The following is a 19247-nucleotide window of genomic DNA, read 5'->3' as shown; positions in this document are numbered from 1 at the left end:
CGGGCAATGGCCGATGGATGGCTCTGAGTATACTGTTACGAATGAGACTCGACTAATAATAAGAAAGGCCCGAGGTGGACCCGGACCGCTCTTTGGACTGCAGCAGCCAGCAGGGGGAATTTCGGATATTAACCACTACTCTACTTGAGATCGCTGGAATTTGTATCCCAGCAGTAGACGTCTCACAATAATGAAGGTTAATGAAGGTTATGTCCTGAAGATGAATCCTGGCGACCTCCGTATTATGCGTATTGATGGACATTATTGAGCAAACAGCGGTGTTCTGCCGGTAAAATCATGAGCTGGTTGGCTGCACGAACAGGAGGCGGCCAGCGGCCAGAATGTCTCCTCACAGTACTGAAGAGTACTCCGTAGTATACTCCGTAATATTTACCGTACGGTGATCGTGCTCGGCAGCTCATTTCCCTTACCGGTAATCAAACCAGTACCGAACCGGTCCAACCAGTCTAACAGACCAGCCAGTCCAGCCTCACTCAGTATTGAGCACTTGACCTGTTTCCAGGACGGAAATCTCGCTCCTAGACCGTCATGGATGCTGTCTGACTGTCTGTAACACCAGTTACACGATCAGGACCGTTCATGCAGGGATAGCCATCCTCATTCCCTTCCTGATCCTTTGCTCCGTGTCCGACTCATCATGACAGCATCACTCACGATCCAACTTGGCAACATCCCTGCCACTCCAGACCGCCTTTTCGACCATCCTCGACCATCCTCCCGGTCGCTCACCCGGTCACTCCCTGGGACAGACCATGGATCCTCAACGCGTTTGAGTTGTCCCCCTCGCGACTTGCGACCCGGGAAACCTGGACATCAGGCTGGACATGTCTGAGACGGCTGGCATGGCACACATGGCTGGCATTCCAGTGGCAAGCACTGAGCAGCTGAGTATCTTGATCGGGATCTTCAAAGGTAGTAGTACGCCGATACCACTGTACCACTGTCGAGGCAAACAGCACGATGACTTTCCCTTTCAGGCAATCTCCAATCTCCATATTTCTCCCCGTATCCATTGCTCGCACCGAAAGCGGTTGGCGGTTGGTTCGGTTGGATTTGGTGCTGCTACTAGGCCAAGCACCAGCGTCAGAAGAATCCGGCCGGTCCTCATTGGCAGTGCGGTTGCAGTTGACCGCTCCACCCAGTTGCTCGACACGCGACCAGTCCGTTCCCGGCCCACACCCGCCCGTTCTGGCTTCCCTCCACGACGGAAGCGTTCAGCCGTTCATCAAGCATCCTCGGGACAACATCTTTGCAGGGTGCAGGTGCACTAGGTGCATCACAAGGGTCCGTTCACCAGCAATAATCCGGAGACCTGCAGAGACGCTCGACCTCCGCGGGTGGTCAGCAACGGCACCTCCCTTGCTAGACTCGCTAGACTCTGGGGACCGGCTTCCTCTGGATAGTCTGTCTGGGTAGTTTGAGTCTGGTGCACCACTGAATCTTCAATACTACCGAGGAGGCTGCCAGCCGTCTGAGGTTACTCTCAAGCATCCGTGGGCCTTCCCAAATGGCCCACCCAATCAGTCCAGAGCACGGCCGTTTCCAAGCTGACGGATTCGATTCATCTTGCCTTCGCATTGGTCGTTGAACGCCTTATCGCAGCTCGCTGATTCGCCGGCAATCTGACCATTGCCGATGCACGGATAATTGCCGAAGCTTTTTCGTGGCTGATTAGTAACAAGAATTCTGGGTTCTCCCGAATGAGCCTAGCGACAGCCTAGCAACGGAGAACAATGGGGTATGGAAGCCCGGTCGAATATTCTAGCGACCTATCAGCTCAACGCTCCCGAGTGGCCCGGTGCCACCGAGCTTTCACCGAGCGATCTTATCAGACTAGTTAAACTAGGTGTTATCACGGCCTCGATCTCGATAGGAACCTCGGCCACTCGGCCCAACAGCAATGGACATGGGCCAAAGGGACCCTCGACCGTTATTTCGGAAGCGTGAGTAGTTGCCACCTCCTGATGCCCGACGATGTTTTGCAGATGCAGCCGTGCCTATCGTAGCGGGTTTGGCAGCCTCGTTCACCGAGCCGCCGCCAAGCCCCAGAGAACCCCTGGCTTCTCCATACCAGCTTTCTAAGTGCCGGCAGATGCCTTACGCCTCCCGGAAATCAGATGGGCTAAACAAGGCGAACGCAACTACATCCACTTCGCCTCACGAGCCGTCGAACGCCATACGGCACCACCTAGTGTTAGCTCAGGTTCAGAACCTGCTTTGGACGTTACTACTGACAATCCTCGGTGATGCGTCTGCTTACTAGGCGCTTTATGTCGGTGGCGTTTTTACAGCTGCAGTGGCTGTGGAAGCGCCCATGCCGGGTTTCGGATTCGTGTTCCGTATGTTGAGATTCGAGGAACAGGTCTCGAACTTAGGACACACCACTCCACAAGTCGTTCATGGACCGCCTCACAGATTGCGAGTCTGAAACATTTGATGATTTGATAGCTGTACGGTATACGTACGCCAGGGATCCTCCACAAACAATGTCTCATTCCAAATCCTGGCCTGGGGGTATCTCCGCGGTCAAACAAGCTTGTATTCCGGTACATGATCTTCTACGTCTGATTATGCGGCTCATGCCAGGGGCTAATATCGATGCGCCGTTTGGCCACTTATAAACCTGAGACCTGGCCTGGCATGCACCTTGATGTTTGATCGGAGTATACCGTATACTACGTGCATAAGAGTATCAGACGGATTTTCAACACTCACGCGAAGCCTCATCACCTCAGGGTCCCAGACCCTCACAGCTGGGGGAGCACAGCATTCTCGTACTCGTCTGTGGCCACGACACACATACTATCGCTGTATTCGTATGCACTGTGGCGATCATTGGGGATTTGTTTGCTGCCTACTTGCGGTAGCCACCGGGGCACTCCGAGGGAGCTAGCTTCGCCGTAGGGGCAAAACAGCAGTGGCGATAACATAACTCAGCTAGCCTCGGTAGCCTCGGCAGCCACCAACCCATCGTGACCATCTGGTTCGGATGAGACGCCGATTGGATAGCCCCTCAAGTAGCTCGATGATCTACAGAGCATGGTTTAGATTGCTCTTGCTTGTGTTTCCTTCGGTGGTAGACGCAGTGTGTACTCTTCCCGCAAGAGGAAGTGTTCGAATCATTGTGATCTTCATCTAACCCGCAAGAACCTGGTCGCTTGATTTCGTGTGCAAATATGAACAGACATTGCTTCGGCAGCTATGTCGTCCTACCAGCGTCAGGGGCGTGTTTTATTCACAGCTGGGCTGTATTGTGTAATTCAGGACAATGCGTCCGCTGGTTCTGCATCTGAGCCCTTGCACTAAAAGGCGGGAATATATTTCATTCACGACTTGCAAGCTGTCATGTTGCTGGTATGGTGTACTCAAAATGCGAATAGGCAGGATAGGGAACCCTAAGACTATTATCAAAGTGACCTTCAACTAGACCTTACTAACTTTCGAGTCGAGTTTACAGACCGCATTTGCACCACCTCGAAAGTCAGAGAGGGCTGTGCTATACTAATCGAACCATATACCCACGGCATATGGGAATCTGGAACACCTTGGCAGACATCACCCCATATTTTACCCCTCAACATCCTCAACCCCTCAATATCAGACTTCGTCACCCCATATTACGCAAAGAACTATCGACATCAGCTCTATTGGTTAGCCACCTTCTGTTAGATAATTTCAAAAAATGTCATCCCCTCCCTTTCAGCTCGCCGTCTTCAGTACAAAATCCTACGACAGAAGCTACCTTGACACCACCCTAAAAGCCCATCCAACGCTATCAAATACCGTAAGCATAGCCTACCATGCCTTCCCGCTCAGCCTCGAAACCGCACCCCTCGCCGCATCCCACGCGGCAGTCTGTGCCTTCGTGAACGACACTCTCGATGGCCCCGTTCTCCGCACCTTACACGAAGGCGGCACACGCGCAATCCTCCTCCGCTGTGCGGGCTTTAATAACGTCGACCTCGTGGTAGCCGAAGAACTCGGCCTGTTCGTCGCGAACGTACCCTCTTATAGCCCTGAAGCAGTCGCCGAATTCACGATCACGCTGCTACAAACACTTAACAGGAACATCCATAAGGCATATAACCGGGTGCGCGAGGGGAATTTCAATCTCGAGGGTTTCCTTGGGATGACACTCCACGGGAAGACAGTAGGGATTGTGGGCGTGGGGAGAATTGGATTGGCGCTTGCGCGGATTGTAAGGGGTTTCGGGTGTAGGTTGCTAGCGGCGGATCCGAAGCCGGCGGTTCCGGCGGAAGAGTTTAAGAATGAGTATGGGGGTGAGATTGTGGAGTTGAGGACTTTGCTGGCGGAAAGCGATGTTGTTAGTTTGCATTGTCCGCTTACGGCAGGGACGCGGCATATCATTGATGCTGAGAATTTGGGTTATATGAAGCGGGGCGCTTTGTTGGTGAATACCTCACGCGGTCCGCTGGTCAATACCAAGGCTGCGATAGAGGCATTGAAGAGTGGACAGTTGGGTGGGCTTGCGCTGGACGTATATGAAGAGGAGGGGGCGTATTTCTATAACGACCATTCGGCGGAGATCATCCATGATGATACGTTGATGCGGTTGATGACGTTTCCGAATGTGCTTGTTTGCGGACATCAGGCTTTCTTCACGAGGGAGGCGCTGACGGAGATTGCGGGGACAGTGTTGAGTAACATGGAGGATTGGATTGAGGGCAGGCATTGTGGCAATTCGCTAGTTAGGGAAGGACATCTGGTCGCGCCGGAAGGAAAGGAGCCCGTTAGAATTTAGTATTGATGGATTGGCGGTAGTGTCTTGTATTAGGTACAAGGTAGTATATGATATAGCAGTGGTAGCCTGGTATATACAGCTGCGTCAACAAACATTAAGCGAGTAAGCCGGAAAGAAAACTTAAAAGAGTTAAAGGGAAGCCTCGAACTTCCCATCTACCTCTTTGATCTTCTCAATGGCACGTTTGTATCCGTCTTCTTTTTCAATGGCTTCGACAAAGGCCGCCATGCGCGGGTACTTCTCTTTCAACGGCATTCTCATGTTGGCCGCAACCAAGGGGAAGCTCATCATGATATCGGCAGCCGTAACCTTGCTACCGCAGAAAAACGGCCCACCACCAGGCGCGGACTTAAGCTGGTCTTCAAGAAAGTCAAGTGTGCGCTCAAGGTTTGGGTTGACGAATTGTTGTTCAACCTGTCCGGCCACTATACGAGGGATGGGTCTCAGGAAGAATGGGAGACCAGGGGGAGATTTCATAGCTAGAACCGATCTTTAGCCAATGCCAACACAAAAAAAAACACTCGAAGAACTCACTATCAGTGACCAACTTGAACACCAGAAAAGGCATCAAGCTGCCCTCCGAGAAATGCATGTAATAGCGATACCGCAGCCACTCCTCGGTCTCCCCACCGATCTGTCCTTCCTTGCCCTCGGCATACCGCGTCGGAATGAGTTTGTCCCCGCCAAAGTGGTCGCAGAGATACTCGACAATCATACCCGACTCCGCGATCACGATGGGCTTGGGTGTCGCAGAGCTTTGAACGGAAATAACAGGTGATTTCCCCAGCGGGTGAATCTCCCGCAGCTCTTTGGGTGCGAGCATATCCTTGCCACGCTTGAACGTTTTAACCTCATAGGGAACGTTGAGCTCCTCGAGGAGCCAGAGGATGCGCTGGGAGCGCGACTTTTCGAGCCTGGGAGAGTGTTAGCTGGATGGTTCCTAAGTGTATTCGAGGCAGCGCAGACCAGTAGAGCGTGACCTTCACGTCTGATGTAGTAGCCATTGTCGACATCGCAGAATATATCGATCCAGTTGTAGCACAAAAAGAAGTTGGAAAATGGAGCGTAGCTGGTTCTTATCCCTTAGATCCGTGCCTGAACCATCACAGACCGAGACCACTAATTTTGGTCCTCGGCAACTTGTGAACGATCGGACTGCGTCAAAGGTAGCGGTAGATCTAAATCAGACCGTCATTACTCTTGGCGACGTTCGAGGCATGTCCTCCGGCCACCATTATCATGAGCTCTTTGAGCTAGAATCAGCTAATCAACATACTCAAAGTCTATTGAATTAATCGGAATTCGTCCACTGTGGAGGTTCTCCGCCGCTCCAAGGACGGAACAAAACGAACGGGATGCGATCCCTCCGCGGTGCTCATATTACGGCTTTATTAGTCACGGCATGATAGCATCAGTGGTCCGTAGGCATGAAGTCAAAATGCGAAGCCACTTATCCTGCCTCTTCGTATTCGTCTTTAAGGCCTTTGAAACATAAAACCAATTTAGAGCAAAGAATGAGCAATGTAGTTAGAATGACCGGCTGACTCAGCGATCCAAGAGCGTATAGCCACACATCACATGACCACCAACTTCGTCCCATCGTCACCATTGAACCGCATCGCATAAGGTCAATCGAACAGGCAAGTCTGACCAAATAACACCGCAACAATGGCCGGTCCTAGCAAATGTAAAGTTCTCCACAAATACAATTGGCTCTTATTGCTGACTTTTTCTTCACAGCTCTGATCCTTGACCCGGCCCTCCAGAAGTACTACGGTGCGCTTCCGACCCGATAATTCACACCCTTCCTACCAACTCTACCTACGATGCCTGCTAGGTGCAGGATGAGTGACATTTCAAATATAGTGGATCTTACTAATGCATGGGCTGAACTAGAGGTCAACTCAAACCGCTACAAGTACTTCCGCTGGACCCCCCGCACCGCATGGCACTCGCTCCTATACATGGTTCTGATCCCCGCTTCGTTGGGCTATGTTGCCTACAAGTCTGATGTGCGTTCGCCCTTTGTTTTGACATAACCCGACCTTTGGGAGGGGTTATGCGGTTGGGTGGGATGGTTCGCTGACGGTTACATACAGGGCAAATATGACTTCCGTGGAAAGAGAAGGGGAGATACCATCGCCGAGTGGTAAATGGAAGGAAGAAAGAGCTGGGCCTGTTATGAGGTGTCTTTGAGTTACCTTGGCCGGATGGTCAATTTTTGCGGGACATTGTAACTATTACTAGAATATACCGCGTTAAGTTCGTGAATTTTGTTTTTCGCGCTTATATGCCTGTCCATCTTGCATAACCTCAAACCGAATGCCGTTCCTTCATCTGATCAAGATCGTTTCTCCTTGTACCAGGGTATTCCTATGATCTGAAACAAAGATCACTATTCTACAATTCGGGTAAACAAGCATAATTCAATACGGCGCCCACCCGCTCCCTCTCCTCCCAGGCCCTCCCCCATAGCCCCGACCACTATCGGGAACCCTTTCACCCCGTCTCCAGTCGCCAGGAGGAATTCCACGATCACCGCTGCTCCGCCCGCCTCTTCCTCCTCGCCCGCCTCCAAACCCATTATCACGGAACGCCCTCATCCCACCACCTACATTTGGCCCCCTTTCCCCCCTAATCGCCGGCGCAACAGACCCATCCTCCAACGGCGGCAAAATCGCGCAGTCGATATAATCCCCGATGACAAACCGCGCCTCCTGCAACGTTTTTTCCGCATCGTATCCCTGCAGTCGAAATGATCCCCGCGGGCCAGATCCAGATGCACCATTCTTCTCTGCTTCCTCGTCGCTGCTCTCCCTCGGTCCAACAATTACACTCCCCAGATCCTTGCTTAGATATCTGCCTCGCGCATCGGGGCCCATCATTGCCGCACCCTTGGTGTCTGGGTAGATGAGGCGGAAGCACAATCTGGTTCCGATTGGTGGGTCAGGTAGCATTTTAGGCAGCGCAGACGTAAGAAGCTGCGCGAGCTCGCGGAGGGTACAGGATTGCCATGTGTAGATTTGTAGATGAGCTGGGAGGTTTGGTGGTGGTGGAGGAGAGCGTGTGCGGATTGCGTTGGCGCCGCTTACGGGCCCGCTGAATGATGATCTCGAGGTGTTAGGTCGGATTGCGAAGTCAGAGAGGTTGTGATAGGCGTTCAAACGGTAGAAGAGCTTGAGATGAAAGGGCGTTGTTGTTTGTCGGTCGATCTTGGGTTTGGGGTCGCGGGTAGCCATGTTGTGAGCTTCGCTTATGGACGGATTAGATATTTTGGCGACGTAGTCGAGCGTAATTTATGTTAAACCAGTCAGTATGCGATCAAGCTCACTTCCCTTGAATATGTGCGCGCGGTGAATAGTGACGGAGTGAGTGTTGTCAGGAAGCGGTAGATGAAATCGAGGTTAATTACGACCTAGCTCTTCTCGACCGCCGGAAACACCTCGAGCCTGCTACTTCAACCTCCAAATACCTTTTCTCTGACAACTATCTATACACCACAAAATTTACTATTTTTGAGCCCAAGCATTTATTCTGCACAGCGCATACTAACAAGAACACATCATGGACTTTGCCGCGTTAATGTCAAAAGAAATTGCCAAGGCGAAACGCTCTAGCACACCAAGCTCTGGTTCAGACCAGGACGGCGCAAAGCCGCCGCAAAAGAAATATGCCCGCCGCGCAGAGGAGGAAGCTGCCAGAATAGCAGCCTACAAGGAGGAACAAGCAAGACTAGAGAGAGAGCGCGAAGAACGGCAGGCGCAGAAGCGGAAGCTCGAGGAAGAAGAGGCAGAGCGACGACTGCAGCGGGAGGAGAAGAAACGACGCCTGGCTGAAGAATCACGAAAGAAGAGAGAGGAAGAAGAAGCGGCGAAAGAACGAGAACGACGGAAGCGCATTGGACTGCCTGAATTGCCGCCGACACCGAGCGACAAGGACCAAACGCCTGAGAAAGATGGAGAGGGGCAAATGGAGGATCTTGGTGAAGAGGAACTTACGAAGAAGCTTAGGGAGATGGGTGAGCCTGTTTGCCTATTCGGTGAAACCCACCGCGACCGTTTACGTCGATACAAGAAGCTGCTTGCGCGGTCTCTGGAAGTCCAGAAGATGTTCGATGGGCCGATACCGACAACGCTGGAGCCGGTCCCTGAGGTAGAAATGAAGATTCCAACAACGGCCCCCAAGGATGCTGAAGGTCGTCACTTCCTGTTTCGCCAGCTCACTTCGTACTTTAACATGGTGCTGTCTGAGTGGGAGTTTGCCCTTGCGAAACGAGATGTCACGGTAAAGCAGAGTTTACATGGACGGCAAGCGTACAATGCGATGGTGCAGTCGCGGGAGAATATGACGCCTCTCATCCGAAAATTTGAGAAGGGTGATATCGACGATAACGTGCTACAGCATATAGTGGAGATAATAAGCAAAGCCCAGCAGCGAAGATATGTTGATGCTAACGATGCTTACCTGCGGCTGAGTATTGGAAAAGCGTACGTCCTGCTCGTTCCTCTTTTATTCCCATATTATGTCTAACAGTCCACAGAGCATGGCCTATTGGAGTTACCATGGTTGGTATTCACGAACGTTCAGCGCGAGAGAAACTACATCAGGGGGACAAGCAAGCGCATATCTTAAGTGACGAGAGTACTCGTAAATATCTACAGAGTATCAAACGTTGTCTTAGCTTTGCTCAGACTCGCTGGCCCCCAGACGATCAGCTGCAAATTATGGGCTGAGCGCGAATACAGACACTCGGAGAGCGCATATTTACCCAGATTTCCGGAGCAATCGCTATGTATATCATTGAAACCTATTGAACTGCCGAATGAGAATGTGAACAATACAATGAAATAGACTCTAGGTTTAGCATATATCTATACAACGTGAAACATAACATGCGCTTCAGCCCGTTTAATGCACCCCTGGCCATCCCAAGATTCTAGTCAGCCAAGCCCATATCCCTTTTGACGCATCCTTTGCAGATCTTGATGGGTTAACTGCGTGCTTGTCCTGGTCTAAGCAAAAGTGGCCATTCTTGAGATAGACATCGTGCCCGTCAATGCCACGCATTACGCCTATATTCAAGTCGTTTCTTGAAACAGAAGTTGAACTTGTTTTGGGCGTGTCACTACCAGTAAACCCGTCGATTAGTTTCCCAGCTGCCTGCACACAACTTCCGTATGCAAATCGAATGAGCGAGTCGCCTGTCAAACTGCCAATGATGAAAACGTCTTTCGAAATTTCTACGTTCTCGACAGCCTTGCCTCGCAAGGTTTGTCCAGATATTGTAGGGTTTACCTCAGCATTGTCGTCAGAACCAAGAATTTCACGCAAAAGGCTCTGGTCTATGTAACTGAGGGTGCCTCGTCGGCCGGTCGCATACACCATTCCGCGCACTGACCGGGAAACGGTGATCCCATCTGGATGCCGAAAAGTCACAGTCGCGTTCTCATCCTGTATTTGTACATCGATAATCTCTGTATTTGGAAACCCTTCATAGACGTCTGCCCACGCACGACTTTCTAGAAAGGGAGAGGAAGTGGTCCGCAGAGGTTTTATACGTTTACTCGTGTTCGGCTGCGCAGCTACAGAGGCACGTCGCATCAATCGATATACACCAGCATATTCGGGATAGGCGTGCTGGTGGCAACCGCGCAATGGCGAGGGACGGTTATCGGGATCCCATTTGAAGATATGAATGATTTTCTGGTTTTTCGGCGCCGAAATGATCACATCAGCTGCGGAGAAGCCGGAGCCAATGACAAGCAATGGCGTTTCTGGAATCGGCTGAAACGATGTAAGAGGTCTTATAAGCGGGCGTGGCTGAAGAACTTCAGAAAAGATACCGCTCGCCAAGACTAGATGTTTGCAGCGGATATTATGCGACTGAATAAAAAATCCATCCTGGATTCGTGTGACACCCCATACGTTTTCGTTAGAGTAGAAGGCGTCATCAATCCCGACGGCTTCGGGATACATCCGAAAATAGTCCGCCGTCTGCTGTCTGCTGGGTCGGGTGTACGCGGGGAGGTCTTTCCCTGTAGTTTTGCGGTAATGGTCGGCGAAAGAATATCCAGGTAATGAAAGCATTGAGGCATAGCTCAGTGTCTGAATCTCCCAGCTCGCTGGCATCGGATTCTCAGTCCATTGACCACCGGGTCGTGGCGCATTTCCTAGCACTATGTGAGGCACGACTTTTTCAGGCTCATATCGCCATTCCACATTGGTGATACTTTGCAGTTCTTCAACGTCGACACTTGGCCGGACAAGGGTATCCAACAGCACATTTACGGGGAGAGCCTGAGTGGAGTATGACAAACGCGAGGCTGAGAAGTGCTCAGTTAACGCATCTACGTCGGCCCCCAGCAGCGCCGGTGCATCCTTCAGCTTTGCGTGCAGTAGCGGATCGGGATGTGGATTCTGAGACGAATAATAAGGAAAATGGCCGTGAAGAATATAGGAGAGGATCATGGCAGACGGCCCGTTGCCTGGAGAGTCACCGGGTCAATAAGCATAGCCATTGGCGAGAAGGGGACATATTCTGTGGGCAGCTGGAGAACTGCAGGCAACTAGTATGGCGACATACCGATAATAATGGTGTCAGTATCCATGGAAGGCTTATATACAACCCCCAGCAACACGGTCAGGCGGGGGCATGAGCTACAGCTGAAAGGATGCGCGGAGAACAGAGAAGTTAAAGCCAAAAACCGGAGACCAGTACTACCCTCGAGCGACGGGGAGGTAACTGGACAGCCATGAGAGACGTCGTTACATTAGGAGAAGGAATGGACAATGGTCTGACGTGCCATGAGGGGAAGGCTGATGTTGGAGATTCGAAGAGAGTGGGAGAAAGTGACCGATTCCGCAAACGGGGGCGGAGACTGCTGACAAAACAGGGACTTTTTTTCAGCGGAGAGGAGCCTTTGAACCGGGCCGTTACCCAAAGTCAAGATGCTCGATATCTCGACAGGCCGTTGAGGCTAGAACATGGGTCTCGTACTCAGGTGGAAGCCCGAACCACGGCCGCAGTGTGGGAGGCTTGCGGCGAGCCGCCGGTGCTTCTGAAATTATTATTGAAAGGCGAACACGCCATCAGCCTCCAAATTAAGACGAGCAATTGTAGACTTGCTTTTTCAAGCTAAACTCTGATAGACAATGCTGCGGATACTCCGAAAGGATCTGTTTCTTTTCAGCAAGCATCACTGGAAATTTGACCCGCCCCGGTAATAATGAAGTCATTTTTATAATTAATAATCATGCAGTGCGGGGTAGTTACGTCTGTTTCAGGAAGGTAGGGCTAAGGGCTAGGATTAGTCATCTTAAGGGTCACCTTCCTAAACAAGGCTGACGCGTTGGCCTCAGGTCGCTCTCAATCTTCAGATCAAGCGACACAATTGCGATGCGTTAGCAGAGAATGGCTCTCAAACTGTCATGATTTCTCCGCTCTATTCGTGCTTATACCTCAATAATCCCTAGACTGAGGCTGCGCCGTCGGAGATCGGGGCGGACTGCCCGCTGCAGCACAAGATGTACCATCTGGCCAAGTCTTTGTACATGTACGCTACCAGCAAAGAGGGTGCGTAGCATGCTGGGCCCCCTATATATGCCTACTAACGCCCGTGCGGTCATATAGAATACTCCGTCCTTCTTCTCGGTTTAGATAATGCAGGCAAGACTACGCTCCTTTCCCAGATCAAAGCCCTCTACCAGCATCGACCTGATGGCACGCCTGCGCCCAACCCCGGCAAGACCGTACCAACCGTAGGGCAAAATGTCAGCACAATATCATTGCCGGACATGTACTTGAAGATCTGGGATGTCGGTGGACAGATTTCCATGCGGAACCTCTGGCAGAGCTACTATTCCAGCTGTCATGCGATCATCTTTGTGGTGGACAGTACAGACGTCGGACAGAATCCTGACATTACGCGCCTTCCTTCTCTATCCGCAAGGGCTAGTAGCTCTCGGAAACCGTCGACACCCAGGCCAGGATCAGGAGCGGCGGAATCATCAGCAGAGCGCGAAGTCGATGCTGACGGTGACGGCGATGGTGGGAATGATAGCGTAAACACTTTCGCCGAGCAACTGGCCAGCATCAACGCTCCCGATAGTGACTTCGGCCGATTAGACGAGTGTCGTCAGGTGCTTGAATCCGTGCTTCGCAATGCTGATGTTGCCGGTGTGCCTATTCTCGTGCTTGCTAATAAACAAGACCGGGAAGACTCAGTAGAGGTTGTCCGGATCAAGGAGGGGTTCGTGCGAAAGGTGTTTGAGGGAGAAACAGGCGGCGTCGTTCGCGATAGTCGTGTTTTACCCATCAGTGCTCTTATGGGTTCAGGAGTACGGGAGGCTGTCGAATGGGTGCAGAGCCGGGTGAAGTGGAACAAGGAGGGGAGGCCGCCCGTTATGAGGTGATCTATATCATTTGCCTTTCATTATGGAGATCTCTTTCTATAATACCTTGTTTGGCGCTGGGGTTGGCTTCTTTTTTTCCTATCTTGCCGTGCGAAGATACCTTAGTAGTTTGTTTGATACTTTCGATCTTCTCAAATATAGGGAGGACATGCTAATAATTCTCGTTAATACCCCTAAATAACAATAATCCGGCTTAAGCTACACAGTATCATGGCCTACACAGAACAGATCCGTCCGTGGATTGTCCGGGCTTGTGCCTCGTGTTTAAAGGCTACAACCTACCACCATTGGTTATCCCAAGCGCCAGGTGAAGTCATAGCATATCATAACTCATCAGCACTTGATTCAGACAGCTTCCTTTTGTTGCTCAGGCTGTATGATCTGATTATGAAGTCAGCAGTGGTTGGTTGACGTCACGCCTAGACAAGAGGATTAGGGCAATTCCGCATATATATGCAGAGTTAGCTTAATCTATCGAATATCTTTAGAAGTCCCAAGTTCTCAAGACAGTCACCTTTTTAACACAATTAGAGAGAAATTATACATAAACATCCATAATGAGTCACTTCAGCAACGTTCCCAACCAGAAACAGGGCGAGTTCCAGCCCGGTCCTGCGCCATCTGGTAACTACCAGCAGCCCAACGGACCTTGGCCAAATGACAAGGTGAGTCTGGTTTGCCATCACTTCATGATTCCTTTATCTATAAGAGCCTCATAATTTAACATACATTCCCGCAGCACGCTCCGGGCGTAAAAGCCTCTCCAGCAGACAACGTCCCCGAGTTCCATGCCGAAACTCACCCGCCTGGTACTGCGCCGGCCAGTAGTTCCTACCAACCCAACCCAATCGACCATAGCGGTGAGCAGGCCATGAATCCCAATGTCCTGCGGAGTCACGGCAAGGAGGAAGTGAGGACTTCTGCAGAGTCGACTCTAATGGGCGCGACTTCGAAAGACGTACACCAGGGTGCGGGACACCCTGGTTCTGGACAGAGTAGCGCTGAGCTGCGCCATGATGGGCAGCATACGAATAAGAACCCTGGTCGGGGACTTGAGGGGGCTATGAAGGGAGTGCGCGATGACTTTGGAACTAGGACGGATCAGTACCTCTCGAAGAAGCCTACCGCTGCAGAGGGAAGTCATGCGGAGGGTTCTCGTCCTTAAAAGAATGAATCAGAAGTTTTTGCATGTAATTTTGTGGTATTAGCACCAGAATGTACAATAACGTGAAACAATTATAATGGGTATCATCGTGACCGGACTGTAGGAAAACAAATGTAAAATGGGAAAACAAGAATTCAACCGGAGCGCTCTTTTTCGGGCTTCGCAGTATCCCCGTCAATTCCGTTCAGCTTCTTTGGCCAGCTTCGCGCGATGTCAATATTTGCTCGTGGAAACCACATTTCAAGGAACGTGTAGAGTAGAAAGTCAATCACGACGCAGAGGCAGAACAGCTTTCCGGCCCAGACTCCACAGCCATAATACCGCTTCAATCGGTCAATCAAGGCAAAATTGCGAACTCTATCGCCGGCTTCCTGGATCTCTCCCGGGTAGTACCCATAGAACTCTTGTGGGCTGATGTCCCCAGATATGCCCTTGTATACCCGCTCTGTTCGACGCGCTACATCCGTCCATGAATACATGACCTTTACCTGATCATGGAATCGTTCCGTCCGGACCTTGTTGGATCGCAATGCACTGATTGCTTTGCTGGTAGCTAGCACAATGTCGTCCTCTTCCGGTTTTGCAAAGGTTGTCATGTGCTGGGGAAGCACCTCGGGAATGCCACCGACACGAGTGCACACCACGTATAGCCCACAGCTAGCGGCTTCTACAATGACCGTTCCAAAGGCCTCAGTCAAACTAGGATGCAGATAAATGTGACCTCTGACCATGACATCCCGAACTTCTTCATGTCGTATAGCCCCAAGCATTTCTACTTTGTCTTGGAGAACATTCCGTTCCAGCATCTGCTCCAGGTCGATGGCCTTGGGACCTGAGCCCGCAATGATGAACCGTACGTTCGGATGGGATGCAAGAATTCTTGGAATGGCAGCTATTAGGAGATCAGTGCCCTTATTGTAGAAGAGACGCGATATCACAACAATGGTAATGATGTCGTTCGGTCCAATAGGCCTGGGAGGAGGCTGTATCTGTGATCCCCCGCCAGACTGCCGCTCATTCGCCCGGGCCGTAGCATGCAGTGGCCGGAAATTTTCCGCGACAACAGCGTTGGGGATAACGGAGACCATTAATGGGTCCAACGAGGCCCGGAGAACGGTATTCTCCTTGCTGCAGGCAACATTAAGATGACTGAACTGAGAAGCTTGCACAGCAGACTCACCAAGTATGGCTGACACATATAACATGGTCAACATCACTAAGGGTAAACTTCAGCAATTTGTTGGTCAGAATGGACCCGGCGTCGGCGAAGCCAAACAACGAATGATCAGTAAATGCAGTCCGTAGGCCCATTGTCCGGGCGTGCAGTATAGCCTCGTGGCAGAAGCTACTCAAACTCTGATGCCCATGGACAATTTGAATCTGCTCCCGGATAACGATGTTCCGAAAGATGGGGAAAAAGGAGAAAACAGTGGGCATCGTCGTCTCTCGGTATATGACTAAAAATGGAACATGATAAACTTTGAGGCCGTTGGTCAGGTAACGGACACCCGTGCGACCCTTATAGGCATGGGTAATGATGATGACTTTATGTCCCCGGTCAATGAGTTTCTAGTATAATATGAGTATTGACTGATCGATCCAAGGCTTTTTAAAGAATTCTTACGGTGGACAGTTGGTAAATGTGACTTTCAACCCCGCCTGTAAAGTTTAGCGTGCTACCAGGGTTTTGGGTGGATGTGACCGACCTGGTTGGGGGAAGAAAAAGTCACTGACCATGCTGCAGGGCGATATAGTTAGTAGCGCATCTCGGCCAAGCTTCGAGGACTTACGCAATGTTGTAAGGCATATTGACGGTTTGAGATGCCAAGATCTTAACAAGGGAGCAAATCTAACATGTCAGCCATATAGTATTGCGCCCAGTGACCAGATCCTGTCCATTTTGCACGCAGCGATGACAGACGGGAAGAATGTTTTGTCGCAAAAGGAGACACGCTTGATACTTTGGACGATCTGCGACTCCAGAGTCCAGACCCTAGCGGTGAGCTGGGCGGTGCAGCTTCTGCCAGTCGTATTCCCCGCTAAAAATTATTGGAGAGAAGCTTTTCTCGCGATTGCAGAAGCTGCGACCAGTTGGTATAACGAAGAACCTTGGACGCAGGAACCATCTTGATCATGGCTGGTGATCGTATGGTCAGCCATGCGATCTCATTAGATTACCAGACTACCCCAACGAGCGGAAAGAAACCTCATAAAAGAAAAAGAGACCTCGATGGCTCCACCGTCGCTTCGGCCACTCCGACGAAGAAATCAAAGAAGGATCGAACCGTACCCTCTACGCCAGCTTCGCCTAAAGAAAGCAAGAAGCGAGAAAGGATTTCAGGCTCGGCCTCCGTTGAAAGAGCTCCGAAGGAATCGACCAAGAAGAAAGGTGCTGTTTCGCCGATCGGCGAGCCGACGAAATCGCCAGACGTTCGTGCCGATATCAAACTCAAAAAGAAACGAAAAACGCCCAAGGACAATAGTGAGTCGGATGAGAAGTCTACGGATTTAGCAGAACAGACTGTACCGCCGGATGTCTCCGGGGTGGCCACCAACAAAGACTCCGTAGAGACAAAAAAGCCGAAGCGGCCGAAAGCTGCGGAGCATGCAGAGAGGGATGACGAATCGAAGCGAACGAAGAACAAGTTTGCGGGTATATTATCAAAGTTTGAGAGGTCTGCAAAAGTTAAGAAGGCCACTGAGAAATTACATCGAGAGGATGAGACGCCAGTTCAAGACGAGAACGTTGCTCAACCAGTCATAGCACAAGGATTGGAGCCTATTCCCCAACCAAAACCCGTTGTCGAAGAAGCTGAGAAGCCTACATATTCCTCTCTTCCACCTTGGCTGGCTAATCCAGTAAGAGCATCAGCTGAAACCAGGGCCAAATTCTCCGACTTGGGAATCGAGCCCAAACTTCTTCGAGTTCTTGAAGTTAATGGGTACAAAGAAGCCTTTGCTGTTCAGGCCGCTGTTATACCACTTCTTCTGAAGGGGCCGAACAACCACACTGGAGATATCTGCGTCTCTGCTGCTACTGGTTCTGGAAAGACACTTTCTTACGTTCTTCCTCTCGTCACTGAGCTGGAGCAAATCCCAGCTCCACGGCTACGGGGACTCATCGTGGTACCAACTAGAGAGCTGGTTAAACAAGCCCGAGAAGCCTGTGAGTTTTGCACGGCAGGAACAGGTCTACGCGTCGGATCTGCAGTGGGAAATGTTGCCATCAAGGATGAACAGCGATCCCTTATGCGTATTGAACATGTTTACAGCCCAGAGAGCGTCGAGTCACGACGAAAAGCGGAGTTAACAGGGGAAGAGTGGGCTGACTTCAGTCTACAAGACTATATCTCGAATACGACGGACTTGGGTGAGACATTACCAGGCTATATCCACAGGGGTGAGCCCAATGTTGATATACTCATCTGTACACCCGGTCGCCTCGTGGACCATATTCGCTATACAAAAGGCTTTACATTGAAGCATCTTCAGTGGCTCGTCATTGACGAGGCTGACCGATTGCTTAACGAGAGCTTTCAGGAGTGGGTGGATGTCGTTATGCAGTCCCTTGATGCACGCAAGGCGTACGGGGCTTTCGGACCAAGTGGACGGTTCCTGGCGGATCTCGGGATGTCTTTGCAGACTAAAGAGCCTAGGAAGGTGGTCCTCAGTGCCACAATGACCAAAGATGTCTCAAAGTTGAACTCTCTCCGGCTCACGAATCCGCGATTAGTTGTTGTTGGTGGCTCTGATCAAACTACTACAGCCGATGATGAGAGCGGGGTTGTTGTCCACGCAGATGAAAGATTTACTCTTCCGACGACACTAAGAGAATACTCCATTGCGGTTGGTGACGGAGAGCACAAACCGCTGTATCTCTTGCGCCTGCTCTTATCCGAGATGAAACTTGATGTTCCCTCTTCAACAAAACGCACAGCTTCAGTTACGTCTGAATCCGATGATACCAGCTCAGAAGGAACCAGCTCGGACGAGTCGACGTCAGACGACTCATCTTCTGATGAGTCTAGCTCTGAAGATTCCGACCTGGATTCAGAGTCTGACGCATCGAGTGATACCTCCTCGAGCGAAGAATCAGACGACTCGGACAATAGCTCCGAATCAGCGTCCGACGACGAAGAGACTGCTGAAGCACCATCCAACCACACGCCCCAGCGAACTACAGTCTTGATTTTCACCAAATCGTCCGAATCTGCATCGCGTCTCTCCCGTCTCCTAGCCCTTCTCAATCCATCAATATCTGGCCTCATCGGGACAATTGTTAAGTCCAACAAATCGTCCGCTTCCCGTAAAACACTCAGCGCTTACCGCCAGGGCAAAATCTCCATTATTATTGCCACGGATCGTGCATCACGTGGCTTAGACCTTCAGTCATTAACACACGTCATAAACTACGACGTCCCAGCCAGCATCACAACGTACGTGCATCGTGTCGGCCGTACAGCTAGAGCAGGCAACGAAGGGTCAGCCTGGACCCTTGTTGCCCATAGAGAGGGTAGATGGTTCACAAATGAGATCTCTAAGGGGTCCAATGGCAAGATCACCAGAGCCGGAAAGATTGAGAGGGTCCCCATGAAGTTGGACAACGCGAAGGAGCTCAAGTCCAAGTACACATCTGCGCTGGCGGTTCTAGAGCAGGAAGTACGGTCTGTCGGGACGAAGAAAGCTGCACGCTAAGTACAGATTAATTGAGTTCTGCTATCTAATGGTATCCGGTAATCTACTTGTTTTAATTTGGAGGACTTGTTTATCCGAGCCATATGTTGCTATTTCTCACCACGGGACCTCACCTCAACATCTGTGCGGGGTGCATCCCAAATTCGGCATAATGAACTCTATATACAAGACTTACATTGCTACCATAAAACC

General features: G+C 50.9%; 11 protein-coding genes across 11 annotated transcripts, besides 1 other annotated feature; 6 read left to right on the top strand and 5 right to left on the bottom strand.

The window, feature by feature from the left end:
- Positions 1-19247: part of a sequence feature (contig 1.8 1..49390(-1)) that runs on past both edges of the window.
- Positions 3663-4902, top strand: ANIA_00628 (2-hydroxyacid dehydrogenase). The gene has a single exon (XM_050613357.1). It carries the CDS (start codon positions 3704-3706, stop codon positions 4781-4783), a length of 1080 nt encoding a protein of 359 aa, XP_050469181.1. The 5' UTR covers positions 3663-3703; the 3' UTR covers positions 4784-4902.
- Positions 4913-5787, bottom strand: ANIA_00629 (glutathione S-transferase; the record flags this gene model as incomplete). Its single annotated transcript, XM_653141.1, has 3 exons — positions 4913-5262; positions 5318-5697; positions 5750-5787. The coding sequence occupies 3 exons, from the start codon at positions 5785-5787 to the stop codon at positions 4913-4915; spliced, it is 768 nt and encodes a 255-aa protein (XP_658233.1).
- ANIA_00630 (uncharacterized protein) lies at positions 6423-7071 on the top strand. Its single transcript, XM_050613356.1, has 4 exons — positions 6423-6470; positions 6524-6559; positions 6680-6795; positions 6883-7071. Exons 1-4 carry the CDS (start codon positions 6452-6454, stop codon positions 6934-6936), a joined length of 225 nt encoding a protein of 74 aa, XP_050469180.1. The 5' UTR covers positions 6423-6451; the 3' UTR covers positions 6937-7071.
- Positions 7097-8022, bottom strand: ANIA_00631 (SAP18 family protein; the record flags this gene model as incomplete). The annotated part of the gene is made up of 2 exons (XM_653143.1): positions 7097-7156; positions 7399-8022. 2 exons carry the CDS (start codon positions 8020-8022, stop codon positions 7097-7099), a joined length of 684 nt encoding a protein of 227 aa, XP_658235.1.
- On the top strand, positions 8348-9516 carry ANIA_00632 (mRNA splicing protein PRP18; the record flags this gene model as incomplete). Its single annotated transcript, XM_653144.1, has 2 exons — positions 8348-9270; positions 9324-9516. The coding sequence occupies 2 exons, from the start codon at positions 8348-8350 to the stop codon at positions 9514-9516; spliced, it is 1116 nt and encodes a 371-aa protein (XP_658236.1).
- Positions 9692-11956, bottom strand: ANIA_00633 (uncharacterized protein; the record flags this gene model as incomplete). The annotated part of the gene is made up of 2 exons (XM_653145.2): positions 11367-11956; positions 9692-11268 (listed from the first exon to the last, which is right to left on the bottom strand). Exons 1-2 carry the CDS (start codon positions 11389-11391, stop codon positions 9692-9694), a joined length of 1602 nt encoding a protein of 533 aa, XP_658237.2. The 5' UTR covers positions 11392-11956.
- Positions 12156-13219, top strand: ANIA_00634 (ADP-ribosylation factor family protein). Its single transcript, XM_050613354.1, has 2 exons — positions 12156-12356; positions 12414-13219. The coding sequence occupies exons 1-2, from the start codon at positions 12308-12310 to the stop codon at positions 13193-13195; spliced, it is 831 nt and encodes a 276-aa protein (XP_050469178.1). The 5' UTR covers positions 12156-12307; the 3' UTR covers positions 13196-13219.
- On the bottom strand, positions 12755-13219 carry ANIA_10107 (uncharacterized protein). The gene has a single exon (XM_050613355.1). The coding sequence runs from the start codon at positions 13096-13098 to the stop codon at positions 12919-12921; it is 180 nt and encodes a 59-aa protein (XP_050469179.1). The 5' UTR covers positions 13099-13219; the 3' UTR covers positions 12755-12918.
- ANIA_00635 (uncharacterized protein) lies at positions 13722-14360 on the top strand (the record flags this gene model as incomplete). The annotated part of the gene is made up of 2 exons (XM_653147.2): positions 13722-13860; positions 13935-14360. Exons 1-2 carry the CDS (start codon positions 13753-13755, stop codon positions 14358-14360), a joined length of 534 nt encoding a protein of 177 aa, XP_658239.1. The 5' UTR covers positions 13722-13752.
- On the bottom strand, positions 14393-16292 carry ANIA_00636 (phosphatidylinositol N-acetylglucosaminyltransferase SPT14). The gene is made up of 5 exons (XM_653148.2): positions 16151-16292; positions 16067-16098; positions 15985-16019; positions 15541-15929; positions 14393-15488 (listed from the first exon to the last, which is right to left on the bottom strand). Exons 1-5 carry the CDS (start codon positions 16165-16167, stop codon positions 14495-14497), a joined length of 1467 nt encoding a protein of 488 aa, XP_658240.1. The 5' UTR covers positions 16168-16292; the 3' UTR covers positions 14393-14494.
- ANIA_00637 (putative ATP-dependent RNA helicase DBP6) lies at positions 16494-19055 on the top strand (the record flags this gene model as incomplete). The annotated part of the gene is made up of 1 exon (XM_653149.1): positions 16494-19055. The coding sequence occupies one exon, from the start codon at positions 16494-16496 to the stop codon at positions 19053-19055; it is 2562 nt and encodes an 853-aa protein (XP_658241.1).

Source organism: Aspergillus nidulans, chromosome VIII (genome assembly GCF_000011425.1).
Source record: "Aspergillus nidulans FGSC A4 chromosome VIII".
In the NCBI taxonomy this organism is placed as follows: domain Eukaryota; kingdom Fungi; phylum Ascomycota; class Eurotiomycetes; order Eurotiales; family Aspergillaceae; genus Aspergillus; species Aspergillus nidulans.
This window is presented reverse-complemented; position numbering and strand designations above follow the sequence as displayed.